The sequence below is a fragment of the Passer montanus genome, unplaced genomic scaffold, assembly GCF_014805655.1.
Source record: "Passer montanus isolate IOZ18808 unplaced genomic scaffold, ASM1480565v1 scaffold14, whole genome shotgun sequence".
NCBI lineage: Eukaryota > Metazoa > Chordata > Aves > Passeriformes > Passeridae > Passer > Passer montanus.
This window is the reverse complement of record NW_024360941.1, coordinates 43,299-59,225: the sequence shown is the minus strand read 5'-3', so window position 1 is coordinate 59,225 and position 15,927 is coordinate 43,299. Positions and strand designations below refer to the sequence as shown.

General features: G+C 41.7%; 1 protein-coding gene across 3 annotated transcripts in view; it reads right to left on the bottom strand.

Moving 5' to 3' along the window:
- Positions 1–15,927, bottom strand: part of LOC120498014 (bifunctional heparan sulfate N-deacetylase/N-sulfotransferase 4) — a 71,592-nt gene that overhangs the window by 31,452 nt on the left and 24,213 nt on the right. For all 3 annotated transcript variants that reach the window (XR_005626613.1, XR_005626614.1, XM_039700247.1), the window contains exon 3: positions 2,549–2,636. Coding sequence is in view for 1 of the 3 variants with exons in the window: in XM_039700247.1 (XP_039556181.1) it covers positions 2,549–2,636 (88 nt within the window). In the remaining 2 variants the exon portion in view is untranslated. The remainder of the gene's footprint in view (positions 1–2,548; positions 2,637–15,927) is intronic.

Sequence of the window (15,927 nt, the reverse complement as noted above, 5' to 3'; positions counted from 1 at the left end):
GTTTGATTTTATGAATTCTTAGGTAGTGTTATTTCAAAAAAAATCTGCCAAGTTTGCGTGGAGCATTTGGTGGGTGCTTATATTGTTTAAATATTTCTGCCCAACTCCTTATTCAGAGTATTGGAGGCTAAACAAGGGATCTTGAGGTTTTAATTTCTTGTACAATCAACATCCTGTAACTGTCTTTATTTAAATGTGAAATCTGAAAAATGCATAGAAGCTATGAACAGGGTGAGCATGTATCTGCTTTGAGTGCACTTTACACAGGTAATAATTCAAAGTTTGTTTGTGCATAGTTTTTCACCCCGTATTTTAAAATTATAACTGTAGTTATGTGATTGGAAGCTGCTGCCAATAATCTTGTACATCATAAATGCAAATCCTGAGAATGTCTTCATTTCAATTGCTGCAGCATGAGTGAGGGGGAAGTGTTTGTTAAAGCTGCAGAACTAACAGGGTGTGCTCATTCTCTTTGCTAATGGTGTTAATGCAGTGCAGAGTTTGCCAGCTGATGTGGCCTGATCTACTGCAATATCTGATTTGTCAGCAGCATCTTTCCAGGAAAATGCGTAACAGTTTAATCTGCTAACACATCCCCACACTCCTCTCCCTCCTGTAGTTTTAACATGATCCAAGTTTTGAAAGGAGAGCACAATGCCACACTAAGCAAGTTGAGTACCTGCTAGTAAAAGCCTCTGTGGGTCAGCAAGCCATGTGTACAGTAATTAAAGAACATCTTTCCAGGCTTTATTTATAATGAGTCGATAAAGAGTATAGAGAATATGCTGCAAGCTTTCCAGTAAGCTGAGATGAGAAAGGGCCATCCCCACCCTGTAAATGAAGTGCTCTGTTAAAAACCCAGCTGCATCCAAGCCTCTTCATGGAGCCAGGGACATGCTTCAGCTTGGGAAGTATTTCTGTGCTATTTTGGGAGCCTTGAGAGGAGCATGGACACACATGCATATCCTCCGCTTTTCTCTCTCTACAGCACTAGCAACTCTGAAATTGCTCAGCATTGTATCAGAAAATCTGTGACAAACCTGTGGAGGGTGTTGGGATGAAGGAAAGAACGAAAAGGTAGGTCAGGGAGTGGTGTTTTCACAAAGGCTACATATTCTCTGCCAGCCACTGCCCACTATGTCATAATATTTTTAGTAATAGCATCTCTTCCTCCATCTCCTCCCCTCCACAGATCACCTTTCTCCACAAAGGACACGAGTGTTTGATACCAGCTGTGCTCTGGAGATGGCCACAAGTGAGCAGCCTCCTGCTTTAGAGCAGCTCAGAGCCTCGGGCTGCTTTTGTTTGTTTTGCTGCCTTGCACATGAGCCCAGCTCATCTGCAGCAGGAGCAGCTGCACAGGCAAGGCAGTGTGAAGTGCTGTGTGTGTGGTTCTGTCTCCAGAGCTGCTCTCTGACCACAGCTCTGCCACTGCCTTGTTATGTGACTGCACGCAAGTCATCCCATCTCTGTCTGCCTCTCATTTTTCCCAGGCTCTCTAGCCTGGATCTTTAGTCCAGAAGGTTTCCTGGGCAGCAGTTGCTCAGCATTAAGTGCTTGAACAAGGGGAGAACAGACTGGACTTAAAGACAGTGATACAAACACATCATTGTGCCTTCTCTCTCCTCATCCAGCTGCCTCATGGTCTAGGAAGGCAGGTTCCTAGGTTTTAAACTCACCCTCCCATCCTCTTGCTGCCTTCTCCCAAGGTCCAGATAAGTTTTCCTGGCATCACTTAGTGAGTGTGGCTGAATGGACTGAAACTGAGGCTTTGGGAGCTGGTCTCCAGAGGTGGGAATGGTTATGGGGTTTGGAAAGAAGGACAGGAGGTTCTCCCTTGCCTCAGGGAATCTCTTCTTGCCTCAGCAGGACTGGGGAGCAGCACAGCTCAGTGCAGCAAACAGGGAAGCCAGAGTGGAGGTGCAGCAAATGGGAAGGCAAAAGAGGAGGAAAAGAAATAACATTTTTAAGAAGGGTGTATTGTGCTGTGAAGAAATGGAGCAAAAAGGAGAAAGGAGTCACAAGGACGAGGGGGTGTGGAAGTGCCTCATTTTCCACAGAAGCACAGGTTTCAATACAAATTTCTTTTCATCATGTCCTTTATTATCCCCCCTGATTTGCAGATTACTGAGACAGATTTTCTTCACAGGCATAACAAAATGTGGTGCATCCCATTGAAATGCTTCTGCCTCCTCAGTGGCTCTGAGACATGATTTTCCCAATCTTTTATATTTCATCATGCCTACCACTCCTGAAAAACCTTACTCTGTCTTCTGTGCTGGCCTGTCTCCTGAGGAATTAGAGAGATCTCTGCAACTACTTTGCCTCCTTTATAGCACTAAGATTTACCACCACACATCTTTCAGGAAAACATCAAGGGCATCCTTGTGTACCTGAGCAGCTCATCATTAGTGTGTCCTTACCCCTTTGGACACTGAAATGGTGGAACACACATTTCCCAGTGAGTCACTGATTATTTAGAAAGGGAATGTTTAAAGCTAGATTTAAAATTCTGTCACCTATTTAGCTACATGAAGTTCCTTCTTACCTGTGTGGTAAAATTTTCCTGAAAATCCAAGGTTGAAGGTAAAATTTGCAACCTGAGTGCGCAGTAAATTTTGAGTCTCTAGTAAAGCCTGAAATAAATAAGAAATTAATATGGATTTAGAAAAGTTAATATTATTTTGGGCTCATCTTTTTAATAGGACTATTACAGAGAGCTTAATTTATTCAATGAGAGTTTGATGAACTAGAAAAGGTAGTGAGAGTGCCTGAGTATCCAAGGAGGTGATGGTTCAGTGGCTTGGCCCAGGATATTATCCCTTGGGGCAGTGTTCCACGGCAGGACTCAAATCCAGCCACTCAGAGGCAGCAATATACAGGATCACTGGGTCACCCACGCTTTGGGTTATTAGTGAAGCTTGATAAAAAGTGCTTAAAACCCAAAATAAAATTAGGAGTACTGCTCATCATCTAGGCATGAAGGCGTTGGGCATTACTTACCTGCAGGACCATTTTGGGCTGTGCCTGAATAGCAAATTCAGGCTTAACTGTGAATGAGCAAAGCTTCAGGTTTGACCTGTGGTAAAATATGTCATAAATGAATTTTAAATTTAACTAATGTTTATTTTTATTCTCTCCTCCAAGCTAAGATAAGCCAATGAAATGGAAGGAAAGGCTGCTGCTTCTAGAAGAAATAGGTAGTCTTGGCCACTTGTCCAGTTTTTATTTTGGACACGTTTCCAGCTTCTAGGGAAAGAGAGAAGATGGTTAACCTGTGAGAGCTTTCCTTGATGTTTTCTAGTGGTTGTTAGCTCTGCACTGCTCCTCGAGCTGGTCCAAAGCACAGATCTGCTTTGGGTGCCCAGCCCCTGGAATTTGGGTGTGCTGCATGTGAGATGGGGCACGCCCCGTTTCACTCCCTATTGGCCTTGCCAATGCTGAATAGGTTCTAAACTGTTTTCATCCATTTTCTGGGCCTCCATTATGTGGCCCTTGAGAACTTTTCCTATTATCTATTAATAACACTTCTGTTGATTGGACCTTCATGTTCTTGCGGAGTTCAAAGATAAAATGATTGCAGTGGTTTGCACTCCCCCCTAGCCCAGCTAATGTTGTCCTTCATTTGAAAAAATTACGTTCTGTATGGTCATAATTTCACTTAACTTCACAGGAAAATAGTTTTTTGGTCTAATTTAAGCAAGGACCAGCACCCCTACTTGGGACCAGAAACCAAAAGTATCTGCAGTGCAGGATAAACCACTGAAAGCAGGGTTTAAGAGCTGAAGTGTGTGAGTGTAATACAAGAGACTGCATCTGCCTTGATTTTTTTTTTTTTAAATAGAACCATATTTAGGGTGGCAAGGAAGATGTAAAATTGAGATAGTGTTTATCAGCTGCAACAGTCACCAAGCAAATTCCTCTCCTTGCTAAAGGGAATGAAGCAATCTTATGACAGTAAATCTTGTGCTTTAGCATTAAATATTAAGGTGGTTGTATGGTTTCCAACCCATCTTGCCAGACATTTAGCAAGTTGATTATTTCAATCCTGTGACAATTTCACATGTGGGACTATATTTACATAATATATAACAAGTAAATGTTCACTAAAATGTAAAATCTTAAGAGATGAACACCACTGTTAGCTGAGACATTGAGGAAAATCCCCAGCTGGTAAAAACTGCCACTAAATTGACACCATTAAAGTCAGAAGCAAAGAATCGGAGTAGTTATATTTTAGAATATAATTTTCCAAGCTATCTAGAGCATTTTAGATATGTTGAGAAAGACTGATGGGCTGAGCAAAATCAATTTAATTTTCCTTTGAGGGAAGAACATCTTGAGAAATTATCATCACTTAACGCGCAGTATGAGAAGGGGCAGGGAACAAACATCATTCCATCACCTGGGCTCCTCTGCTGCTCCCCTCACATCTCAGGAAGATGACAGAGCTGCAGAATAGGCAGGAGCCCAGCGGGGCCTCATTAAAAATACAGAGCGAGGATTAAGATGTAAATCCTGGTACCTGCAGTGTGTCAAGCATTTTCCTCTGTCTAAAGGGCAAATCTGTCACTCAAACTGGATTTGGCTTGGTCCTAAAGTCTTTTTTTCTTGCCATTTCAATTTCCATGTATGCATATTAATTTATATAATTAGCAGCTCAATTTTACTGTCGTGACCTCCCCTCTTTTTAATGCTAAGAAGATACTGTCAGCTAAGACAGTCCAAACTTATTTTGTCACTGCGTGTCTGTTTGGAGGAAGGGCAGTAATGTCTTCCACACCCTTAATATGGAGCAACTTTTTAGGTGATTAGGGTCTGCCTTTCCTATCTCTAATGAAAGAGTGAAGAGGCTGCATATCCCTGGCACCCAGGGCCAGAAACCTTCCTGGGATCTGTACAGGGTCCATAGGAGGCAGAAGGCATTTATTTGATTTGATTCTGAAGGCTTTGCAGGGTGGAGAAGGGCTATTGAATTTTAACAGCTGGAAAGCTGTTCCCTTCCCAAGCCTGGTGCTACACAGCTATTCCCACTCTGCCTGATGTCCCTGGCTTCCCAGGTATCCCCCCTTCCCTGGGCTCAGTGATCCCCATCCCACCCCTGTCCCCACTGCATGCCTGTGGAAATACAGCCAGCATTCCCTGTTGAGCCCACAGGTGGTTATTTTGGGACAGTCGAAAAGATCATGCTTGCTAATTATCCTTGCCAAGGAAAGAATCATGGAGCACGCTGTGCAGGGACAAACAGGCACATCTCCGTGCCTGACTGAGCAAAGACAGGAGCTTTTTTCAAGGTAATCTAAGTTGTTCTTTCAAATGCAGGCCCTTAATTGCCTGGAATCTCTCAAAACTCACTGATTTAACTTTATTAATTGATTCTTTGCTTTGTCAGTGAAGCTTCTCTCTGACACTCACAAGATACAGTTTCTTCATTGTATTGCATTCAGTAGCTTTTTACATTAATCCATATAATTACCTTTTGTAGATTTGAACTTGCTGTGTCTTTATTCTTCATAATTGGTGCATCTATTAGGAAGGAGTTGATATTTCCCTGCTACGTCCTTGTTAATTATAACTCTATCCCTCATTTACATAATACACTTTTTGGGGCGATTTCTGCAGGAACATTTCATGCCTAATAAGAAGCAATTTGCTTTCCTTCATTAAGTACATTAAAACTTCATGCCCCAGACATCATTGACAGTAAACATTTGATTCTGCTCAAATTTAATGCACCAAGGCATTTTGCTCTGCCATATTAGGTTTATTTATGTGCTGTGTTCTGGATTGTTAGCTGCTAATGAGACTTTGGCTCTTATTGCTCTAAGGCCTGAACGGTAACCTCATTTTAATGAGTTCATTATTTGCTGCCTTCTGAGTGGAAGACAACAAATTTTCCTTTTAATTAAAGGTCAAAACACCTCTGCCCGAGGAAAGTGTAGAGGTTATCAAATCCTTAGAGAAGGCAAATGAATGACTTTGCCTGATTTTGATGCCAAGCATGGGGTGGCCAGGCTGAGGTACAAGGTGCCTCTCTGGGGAGCAAAAATCCAAACCTAAGTTAAGTGATAACAATGCTAAAACGCAGTACTGGATTTCTCAAGACATTGTTAAGGCAAAACAGAACCTGAAAGTCAGCCAAATTAATTAAAGAGGCTTTCCTCCCCACCCAAAGGTCTGCGTGGATCAATAGATCTGCTAAAGCACAAGCCCTTCCTTGCATGGGCAATTGTGTTTGGGGTGAGGAGGGCAGATGCCACACGGATTGAGCCAACACAATGGAATCTCATATTTCTCATTGGGGAAGGCAAGGCAAATATTGGGGCTCTATGCTGGAGCTGTTTGTATGGAGACAGATGTATATGCAGCTGTGGGTTGGTGTGTGTGCAAGTACACAGAGAGGGACTGGTGATCCCTGAAACTTCAGTTAAACCAAAAAAGGATTTGTTACGGGAATTGATGCACAGCTCCTTGTCCTTTTTCTAGTATTCTGTTAACCAGTGTTGTTTGATGTGCCTTTCATTCTGTTCCCACAGCAGGTAACAGCATTAGAGACAAGAAGGGCTCTTGGGAAAGAAAGGATCAGTGTCTGTGAGATCAGCTGGTGAAAACTTAGTCTAGTTTTGGAGGAAAAATCCTAAAAGTCTCTGAAACATAGCCATTGTTTAGCTTGAAAACTGCAGCTGTCAGAATATCTTTATGACACCTCTAAACATTATTTCTGCAAATCAGAACCCAACTCGTGACACTCAGAGGTGTCTCAGAAACATCGCCAGAAACTGAGAGCATCAGGGAAAGCACAGGAGGGACACAAGATTTGCAGGACTTAACATTTCCCCATTGTGGAGCAGACAGCCTGGCATTTCATTAGGGCTCCTACTCGTACATGTGCCCTTCCAGAGGCAGTGCTGTGAATGTGATCTTTGGGAAGCAGCAAAACCTCCAGATCTGGGAGGTCCCTGTGTCCGTGGCAGGATCTGTGAGGTCACGGTGCTCTGGGGAATTCCACAAGGGAGAGCTGCCCAAGGAAACATCATCCCAATTTGCTGCAGAGCCTGTTGGTGAGGATGCCCAGTGGGCAGGGCAGGTGAGAATGTTCTTCACTCAGTCTGGAAGGAGATCTAGGCAAGGAGGGGAAGTTAGATATCCCTGCTTTGCAGTATATCTCTAATCTGCTGTCATCTTGAGTTATTTTGCTTGCACAGACTGGTTTGAGGAAGTGCTTGTGGCATGGGAGGATGTGCCTGTGCCTGGCTTCCCAGGGGTGCCTGGCCAAGGTTACACTGTCCCATCCCCTTCTGAGGGATATGACTGAGAATCTTGTCAGAAATGGGCTGGCTTGCCATTACTCAAAGTCATTATTCATTTGGGAGCAGATCCTCGTGCTGGATAGTGATTGCACTGCTGCAGGTTTCTACTTTTTGGTGTGTGTGTATAAAATATGGAAGTGCTCACTATATACACAATACTTTTTATTTATATATACTGTGGACAGAAAATATGTGCAAATATTTGCACATATATAACTTTAACATTACTTCTGCTTTGAGCTGGGGCTTAGATTAAATCACCTCCAGAAACTCCATCCAACCAAAATTGTTTTTCACTTCCTGACAGCTTTTTCAGGCTTCTATGGCACACAGTTGTTACTAATACCAAGAAGTATTTTAATGCATTTATTCATTTTTGTTCCTAACATCTGTCCTTAATGCTTGTGCATCTTCATAGCCCTGAGGTTCATTCCCAAGCTGTTCTGTGCCGTAATTTGCTGGTGGTCTGTGGAAAGTTGGAGGGCTACAAAGTAATAGTTTTTACTCTAAATTTCCAGCTGAAATTTTTTTGAAGGAAAAAAGAAAAAGCAAAGAGTACTTTCAGCAATGTTTCTTTGCACTGCAAGCAGCTGCTGTCAGGATGTGATTTTTTGATTGCCTCTTCCCTCTCTTGCTCCCTCCCTTAAATCTATGCTAGGATAAAAAATCTGACTAAGCCTGCTGTGGTCTTGGCAATTTTCAAAGCTGGTGGGATTGGAATTGATAGGAATACCACAAAGCAGTTAAAATCATAGTAATGACTATAAGGAAGGTGTGAAATAACTAGCCACTGCTATTTTCTGACAGGAAAGCTGTCAGTAAAAAAGTGATGTCTAGGCTGACATTACTGATGGGGTCACTGCAAGACTGGGATTTTAAGTTCCTTATTTTCCGCTTTCAGATTGGAGCATAAATTTCTGTCATAAGGGGGACAATCAACTCAGCTGTATCTGCACTTGCTAGGACTCAACTTGCTGAGGAATTTATAAGCCCAGGGAAGCTGAGTTGATGATTTCTGTATGGTGAAGATTTTAGCCCACTTCCCACACTTATAGCAGATAATACCAGAGTGTAGGAATTAGGAAGAATCCACATTATTGACTTAGTGGCTGGAATTTGAAAGTAGTTTAGGGGTTGGAGTTAGTGAAATCTCTAATGGGATTTTAAAATCACTTGGCCTATGTGAAACCTGACTGGAATAGCAGGGCCTGAATCAGAGGGGAACTGCCAAACCTCACAGAGCTGGAGACACTTCTCACCCAGTCCTTCCTACAAATGGTGCCACTCCCAGTGCTGGCTGCAGAGCTGGGCACAGCCAGGGCTGTGGCCCTGCTGTTCTGAGCGCTGGGACTACATTTCCTCGTGCCTTTATTTCTGTGAAGCAGCCTGCTAATCCATAGTGCCATATAAATAATTAACAGGGAGCTCTCAGCTGGGGCTCAACACAGCCAGCTCTGGCTACAGATCTATTTTTATTGTAGAGCTATTACTTGAGTCTGTTCAGCATTTCCCTAGAGCTGGCTGCCTTTGTGTGAGGTCTGACAGGATAGGTGGGTTTCTTTGAAGCAAGAAAAAGGTGATGATTTGCATATATTTGTGTAGTATATTTATTGGAAACAGAAATAAAAATTATTTTTCCTTCTTGAATGGACTACCCAGTTTATCAGATCTATTTCTGCTCTGTATTGTAACTCTGTCCTAAAGTCAGAAAACTGTCAGGAGCCTACCTGCATTTAATTTGACCCAGAGGAGTGTATCTGTCCCAGTAGAGGTTCAGCCAGTTTCAGCTGGAGGAGATGAATAGGGTGATACTGCACCAAATTTACTACTTACTAATCACTAAGTGAGAACTCAGGAGGTGGCTTTTGAATTAGTATTAGAAGAGAGATGATGCTGAGTGTGACACAGAATGCCCAGCAGTGAGAGCACCTTGACCAACTGCACAAGTGTGAGTGCACAGATACATAAAAATATCCATGGCAATTATCCAGTCTCTCTTCTTGGAAAAAGGAATTCCTGGCCTTGATACAGCATCTAGCAGCAAAAAGCTCAAATGAAGAGCAAGGGCAAAAAGTATGAGTTGAAAATAGTGAGCATGAATAAAAAGCAGGGTTTATTTTAACCAGGGTCACACAGATGAGTTAAGGCAATTGCTCCCATTGTGGGGAGGATCAGAGGCATTAGGCCTGGCTGGGAGCATCCACAGGAGCTGCAGGAGCAGGGAGTGGCTGCAGTGGCTCTCTGCCAGCAGTGATTGCTGCTCTGTGTCGGCCATACCTGCTGAGAGGATTTACAGCCTGCTTGGGAGAGCGCTGAGGGTCTCCACTATCAATCACTGCTGATGCTGAAGGATTTTCTGGGAATACTAACCAAATGTGCTGACGAGCCCTGGGAGGGGAAAAGCCAGCCTGTGTCCAAGCTGAGAGCAGGTGGCAATCCCCTGGGCTGTGGGGAGCCTGCTGGCCAAGCCCAGGGCTGAGCAGCATCCCTCCCTGCTGGTCTGTGCAGCAGGGACAGGAGCTGGTGGCACTTGGAGCAGAGCAGTGAAGGGGCTTAGAGATTATTTCTTATCAGTGCTGACTTTTCAGAAGCGTAAGCATTTCCAGCAAAAGAAATCTCTTGAAGAAAGGCTCTTCAGGCAGGGGAATCAGGGGAAGGCAATCTGCCAGTGGGAGATCAAGGATTATTGCTTGAGTTTTTGAAACAACATGGTCAGGAATGCTTGTTTTAATTTCAGTGGCTCTGCTCCCTATGGCTGCAGTTCAGCCTGGCCAGCATAACAGCCCCATGAGATAAAGAAGAGATGCTCTATTTCCCCATATCCAATCTGCACGAGGCAGATGGGGCTTGTCTCTCTCTAATTCCACTGTAGAGCTACCAAGAAAGAGGCCCAAAAGGCAGGGACAGAACCCTCATATCAACCCTGATCAATCACAAAATTAATCCCTAAAATACAAATTGAACAGCAAAATCATCTCAAGGCTTGACAGGGACAGCATCAAGGTCTAAAGTAGAATGTTAATAAAAAAATGCATATTGAGCCATAATGGTCCTGTTGCAGGAAACTGTGCTGGTGTCAGTCACTGTGCTACATGTCACTGACATAAAACCCACGCTGGTCATTAGTTAGCTCAGGTCATGTTTAGGCCATGCCAAAAAAAGGATCAAAGTGTCTCCCTCTTTGGCACAATACAAATACAGGGTAAAAGACAAATAACAGCAGCAACTGCATTTTGGTTGAGTTGTATATTCTTTCTTTTTCTTATGTTTTGATGCTTCAGACTTCATTTCTTTAGCAAAAAAAAGAATTAGGAATAAACTCTACAACCTGTTATAAGTGGGTACTCAGTTGCTATAAATTATTTAAAGGCTAGACTAATGGAGGCTACCTTATTTATCTTCTTTAATTTATGGACTTGGACCTACTGAGGTTTAATCAGAGTGGTTTTCTGTTCCTTCACTGCCCTTGGAAATCATTCACTTGGATAGCTTGTCACAAAAATAAAACTTCCTTCAAGTTCTCATCATGTACATTTATCTCAAAATCCTGAGCACCTACCAGCAATGTCAAATCCCTGCCTTAAATTTACTGCTTAGAAACTATCTGCTGTATATGCTTTGTGGTGGGGAATTAAGGGGTTTTTTTCAGCACACATTCAATCATAAAGGAGAGATTGGAGCAGGTGATACATCCTGAACTGAGGTGTGTCCTTCAGGGCTCGGAATGGGCGTGTTGACACAAGGATGGATGTGTCTGGTGGCTTTATGAGAGTGCCTCCATATGTTTGGGGCTTTTCCCTATGTGAGTCTGCCTATTGCCAACCCTCTCCATAAAAATCAGAAACCAGGGAAGTCTGGAGAACTAGTTTCCTTGGTTATTGTGAAACCTTCTGTTGGCAGAATCTTGGTGATTAAGGGTGTGCTTTAAAAGCCACTAGGACTGAGTGTTGCTTTTTAATATTTTTGAGATGTTTGATACTTGTCTGGCAGAGCTTAACTTCTCTGACCTTTCTTCCTTCTTTGTGATGCTGTCTTCCATTATCCAGGGAGCTGGCTTCAGTGTTTTGATAACTAGAATTGGATGTTTCTGTGGAATGAAAAGGGAATTTCAAGGCACATGTTCTTGCTTTACACTGCATCTCTTTCACCAGAGATCAGAGTGCTTCTTGCACCCCCTGCCCCTTCAGGTTTATAGCAGAGGGAGCTAAAACCTTTATTGTCCTTAGGACAGGTTAAAATGCCTCCATCCCAGTAAATTCTCCTGCTTACCACTGCTTCATTATCCTTCCCAGCACGAAGACAGCGTAGTGAGCTGTCCAGAGGAGGGGGCTGGAAGATCCAAAGTAAAATGGTAATGCCCATCTTACATTTCTACTCAGTTCTCTTGAATAGAAACATCAAAGGCCAGCATGTTGTACAACAAAATCAATCCAGACCACCAACTGATGGCACATTTGAGAAGAACAATTTCAGAAGTTCCAGTAGGCTACTTCTTCATAAAACTAGGTAATTTCAGGTAAAATTGAGAACAAATCTTTTTAACAGTCAAAGGAAATGTTTCAGGTTCAAAAGTATCATCACACCTTTCCCATAAGTGGAAAATTACACTCAGAGTGAGACTTAAGTACTGTTCTTCCTCAGATCACTCTGGAATAGAGCCTGGCAAAAAACTCAAACCTGTACCCTTGAGATATTCAAGTGGTCCAACGTAAGTGTGGAAAAGTGATGAAATCTTTCAGTCCTTGCAGTAACTTCCTACTAAGGAAACTTCTGCTAACAGGAAGCCCTTCTACATGGCTTTTCCAGCCTGGCCTTGTGTAAGTGCCCACAGCAAGGCAGCTGGTCCCAAGCTCCCTCAGCAGACCCTAAAGGAGCAGTGTGTCTCCCAAGAGTAATAATGGCTGATGGCAATAATAATCCAGGGAAAAATCAGGGTTTGTGATCCTTTCCTAAGTCTCATACCAGTTGAAACTCGTGGCTTTTCTCTGTTCTCACATTCAGGAGCACACTGGTTGTGAACCCTTATGGTGATAGGTCTCCAACACTTGGGAACAAGGAGGACAGCTGCTCTCACCAGCACATGGAATACTGGCATAGCATGGTCTTAAAAAACAACAGCATCACACGTTGGGGGGGAAGGTTTGGTTTTTGCTCAAAACAGATTGCTATTTCAGAGCCATTCATATACTTTTTGGTGGCAGCCAGAACGTGGCATTACTGAGGTGGTTAACTTTTAAATCTAGTGCTTTTGATCTTAATCATTAAAGGCAGCATTTTCCCCTCTAAATATTACCATTGAAAACTGTAGCTACTTGCAGTGTAAAGTATGAATGCATGTAACGCAGGATCATTAAACTGGGAAAAATATGTTCAGCAAACTATCAAGCTTTTAATTATAGTTGTTACACTAAATTTCCACTCATTTCTGAAGTGAGAGATTCTATTACTCTCACAGCTGAAGGGTAATGCCATAATTTTATTTTATATGGGAATAGCTGTTTAGAAATCACAAATACTGAATTGCTGTGACAGGCTTTGCTTGGGTAATGCTCTGCTAGCCAAACAGGACTGTTTGGCAAGGTGTACATCCAGATCCTGGGAATGATTTGCAGCTGTAAGGTGAGAAAGAGCTAGAAGCTGGGCGCTCTTTTTTCATTGTGGAAAACCTTCCTTATTCCTCAAGCTCTCCTTTGAGCTGTGCACTCCCCCTTCTTTTCCCCTCTCTCCACTGCTAGGGTTCAGCACACCCCATGAGTTAGGTCACCAGTGAAATGAATAATCCAGAATATGGTGGAATCTCAGCTGGCTTTGAGTAGTTGAAGAGCAGAAGGGTGGTTTTAAGCATCCTGCAGCAGGCTCTTTCCAGGCACAGGTTTCCTGCCGAAAATTCCCTCTGGTCTTTAACACTCACCTTGCAATGTTTACAGCAGGGATGGGTGGGTTTTGTTTCCTGATAATGTACTGGCAGCCTCTGCCCAGTTACAGCAGAAACAAGAGGGAAAGTATATGGGAAACAGTATTCCCTTTCCTAATAACAAATATAGAGGAATTACACTTTATAATACCACAGACATGTTTGTTTATGATGCACATAAATCTTGGGATATGTTGCTAGGAAGAGACATGCAGAACGTTTTTATTAAAGAATTCACATTCTGCAGCTGAACCTATTTTTTAAATGCAATGCATTATTATTATTATTGTTACTATTAACCATGCAGAGCATAGCCTCAGCAGTTCACATTGTCCCTGGAACTCCTAAATTAATAAGATTATAGAGTATTTAATCTATATTAATTATAGATTCATGTAGATTAATGTTTATTTATACATGCATATTCACTTAATTCCCAAACATTTGTGCTAATTTGTTGAAAAACCTACAGTAAATATTATTACAAAGGAGGTCTCCAGTCTTGTGGCCCTCAGGGATTAAATATTACTGGAAAATGGACAAAGCACTTTGATCCTTATCCCCCGAGCCTGTCTCCCTTGTCCTGCTCTTCACCAGGCTGCTTTTCCCCAGGTACAACCTGCTGCCCTCTAAAAACAATTGGTTCTCCAATTGAAGAAAAGCACTTGTGCTATCAAGAATCACTGACAGCTTGAAGAGCCAATATTTCATGAGGTTTGGGCCAGGCAGGCAAATACAGTCTCCTGTCAAAAATATGAATTCCATCATTTTTTATACCATTTTTTACATGAAGGGCTGATTTTTTGGGGTGAAAAACACACACGTCCTGAAGCCCCTGGCTTTAATTGAGTCTGATTCAATCCAGGCAGTTCAAATTGAGACAACTTTTAGGAATTGCCTTAGTGTTGCTATTTTAGATTTAATATGTAATGTAAAAGCTACATTAATAATTCTGTCTTTTAAGTAAAATGAAGAGGCAGCAAAAACCTGCAATATCCATTTCCTGCAAAATTCTTGTATTAAAGGAGTGTCTCAGCAAAGTGTGAACTACTTGCATTTTTTAATTTCTGGAAGATCAGCAATTCCAAAGCAACATTTAATTATGATCTTTGGAATTTATTTTTTTAAATATTCTACAATCTGCCCCCCTTTCCTTTAGTCTGCCAGAGCAGATGAGCTGGCAGAACACAATTTTGTTTGAATCATATTCCAGTGAAACATTCTGCCTTTCATAAATCAACACTTTGCCACAGGAAGCTGTTTCACTGGAGCAATCCCAGTTGATCAAGTAACAGGAATATAAACTTCATTTTCCTCTGCCATGTCACTTTGCCATTTTGGAAGGATTTTCCACCCATTTATAAGTATAAGGATAAATGGCTAAACAAGTAGGATGGAAGGAAAATTCAAATCCTAACCTCTAACTCGTTGAATTTTTCCATGCCTTGGTCAGAAACTATTGGGAAGGTGGCATTAGTTTTAATAGATTTAGTTTGCGGCTTTTTAAAACTAAATGCTAAAATGCCAATTAAATGATGACATCAAATAAAAAAATAAATTCTGAGATAAGGGATTAATCCTTTTCCAATCAGAAGTGTTAAAACAGCAGGGATGGGATGTGCTAGAGGAGCTGTGTCCCACACCAGAGATCCCACTTGTGTTCAGGTGCTGTCTGGATGAAAAATGGGAGCAGCAGACTAAGAGAGTGCTGGTAATTAGCAGAAAGAACAGAAACACAGAAAAGAGTAAGACTTACAAATATTTAGAGAAATATTCATTACTAGGTAAAGGACATTTCTAATTTGTGCTTCTGAAGGGGAAAAAAGTACTTGATCCATGGCTTTATTTCCTAAAGAAGGCCATTAAGTGTTTTAACTAATACACTGATTTACAGGAAATTCTTATTTGCTTATCCTTTAATTTTCTGGTAAATTTTGAAAATCAAATTTTAATGGAATTAAATAAAAATTGTTTTGTTTTCTCCCTGACATTTCTGGAGAAAAATTCTGAACTTACTTAAGTTAATACCTTATGATGTTATCTATAAAATGAGTGTAACTATTTAAGTTATAAGTTACCATATTTAACATTAGAAATTTTGTTGACACAAGATGACAAAATTAAATTGCTAAATAGTCTTATCTTAGAATTTCCCATGAGGTGAAAAAAATCTTTAGTACTTTGTTGGTTTTTTTTTTTTTTCTGCCTGGATAGAAAGAAGACAGGTGGAGGTGTAGAACACTGGAAGTAAAAGCAGTAATTGAAGGGATCTTTGGCCATGTTCACAGAAAAGACAAAGACCATAAGATGTAATTTCTGTGAGGATATGTATGTAAAGCTATAGGGGTGGATGGATAGATGGATATATCTAAGGATTTGAAGCCAGACTTAGTCAGATATTTGGCTTTATACTTCATTGTGACACAGAGGTTGACAGAAAATGCCAGGTTAATTATTGCTAAACAATTGAAGTCTTAAATTTCTCCATTTCTCTTGGAGATTTCCTCAGTTCCTCGCCTGTTTGTCCATCTCTCCCTGTACCCACCCTTTTCCTGGGCACTGCCACGTGCACATCATTTGAATAATGCCCAGAGTGCTAAATTGAGCTTTTGCTCTAAGTGTTCCTCCTGCTCCCATTTGGATGACAAAGGCTTATTTAAAGTCACTTAAGGAACGCTGCTCCTGAAGGAGCTGCATTATGGA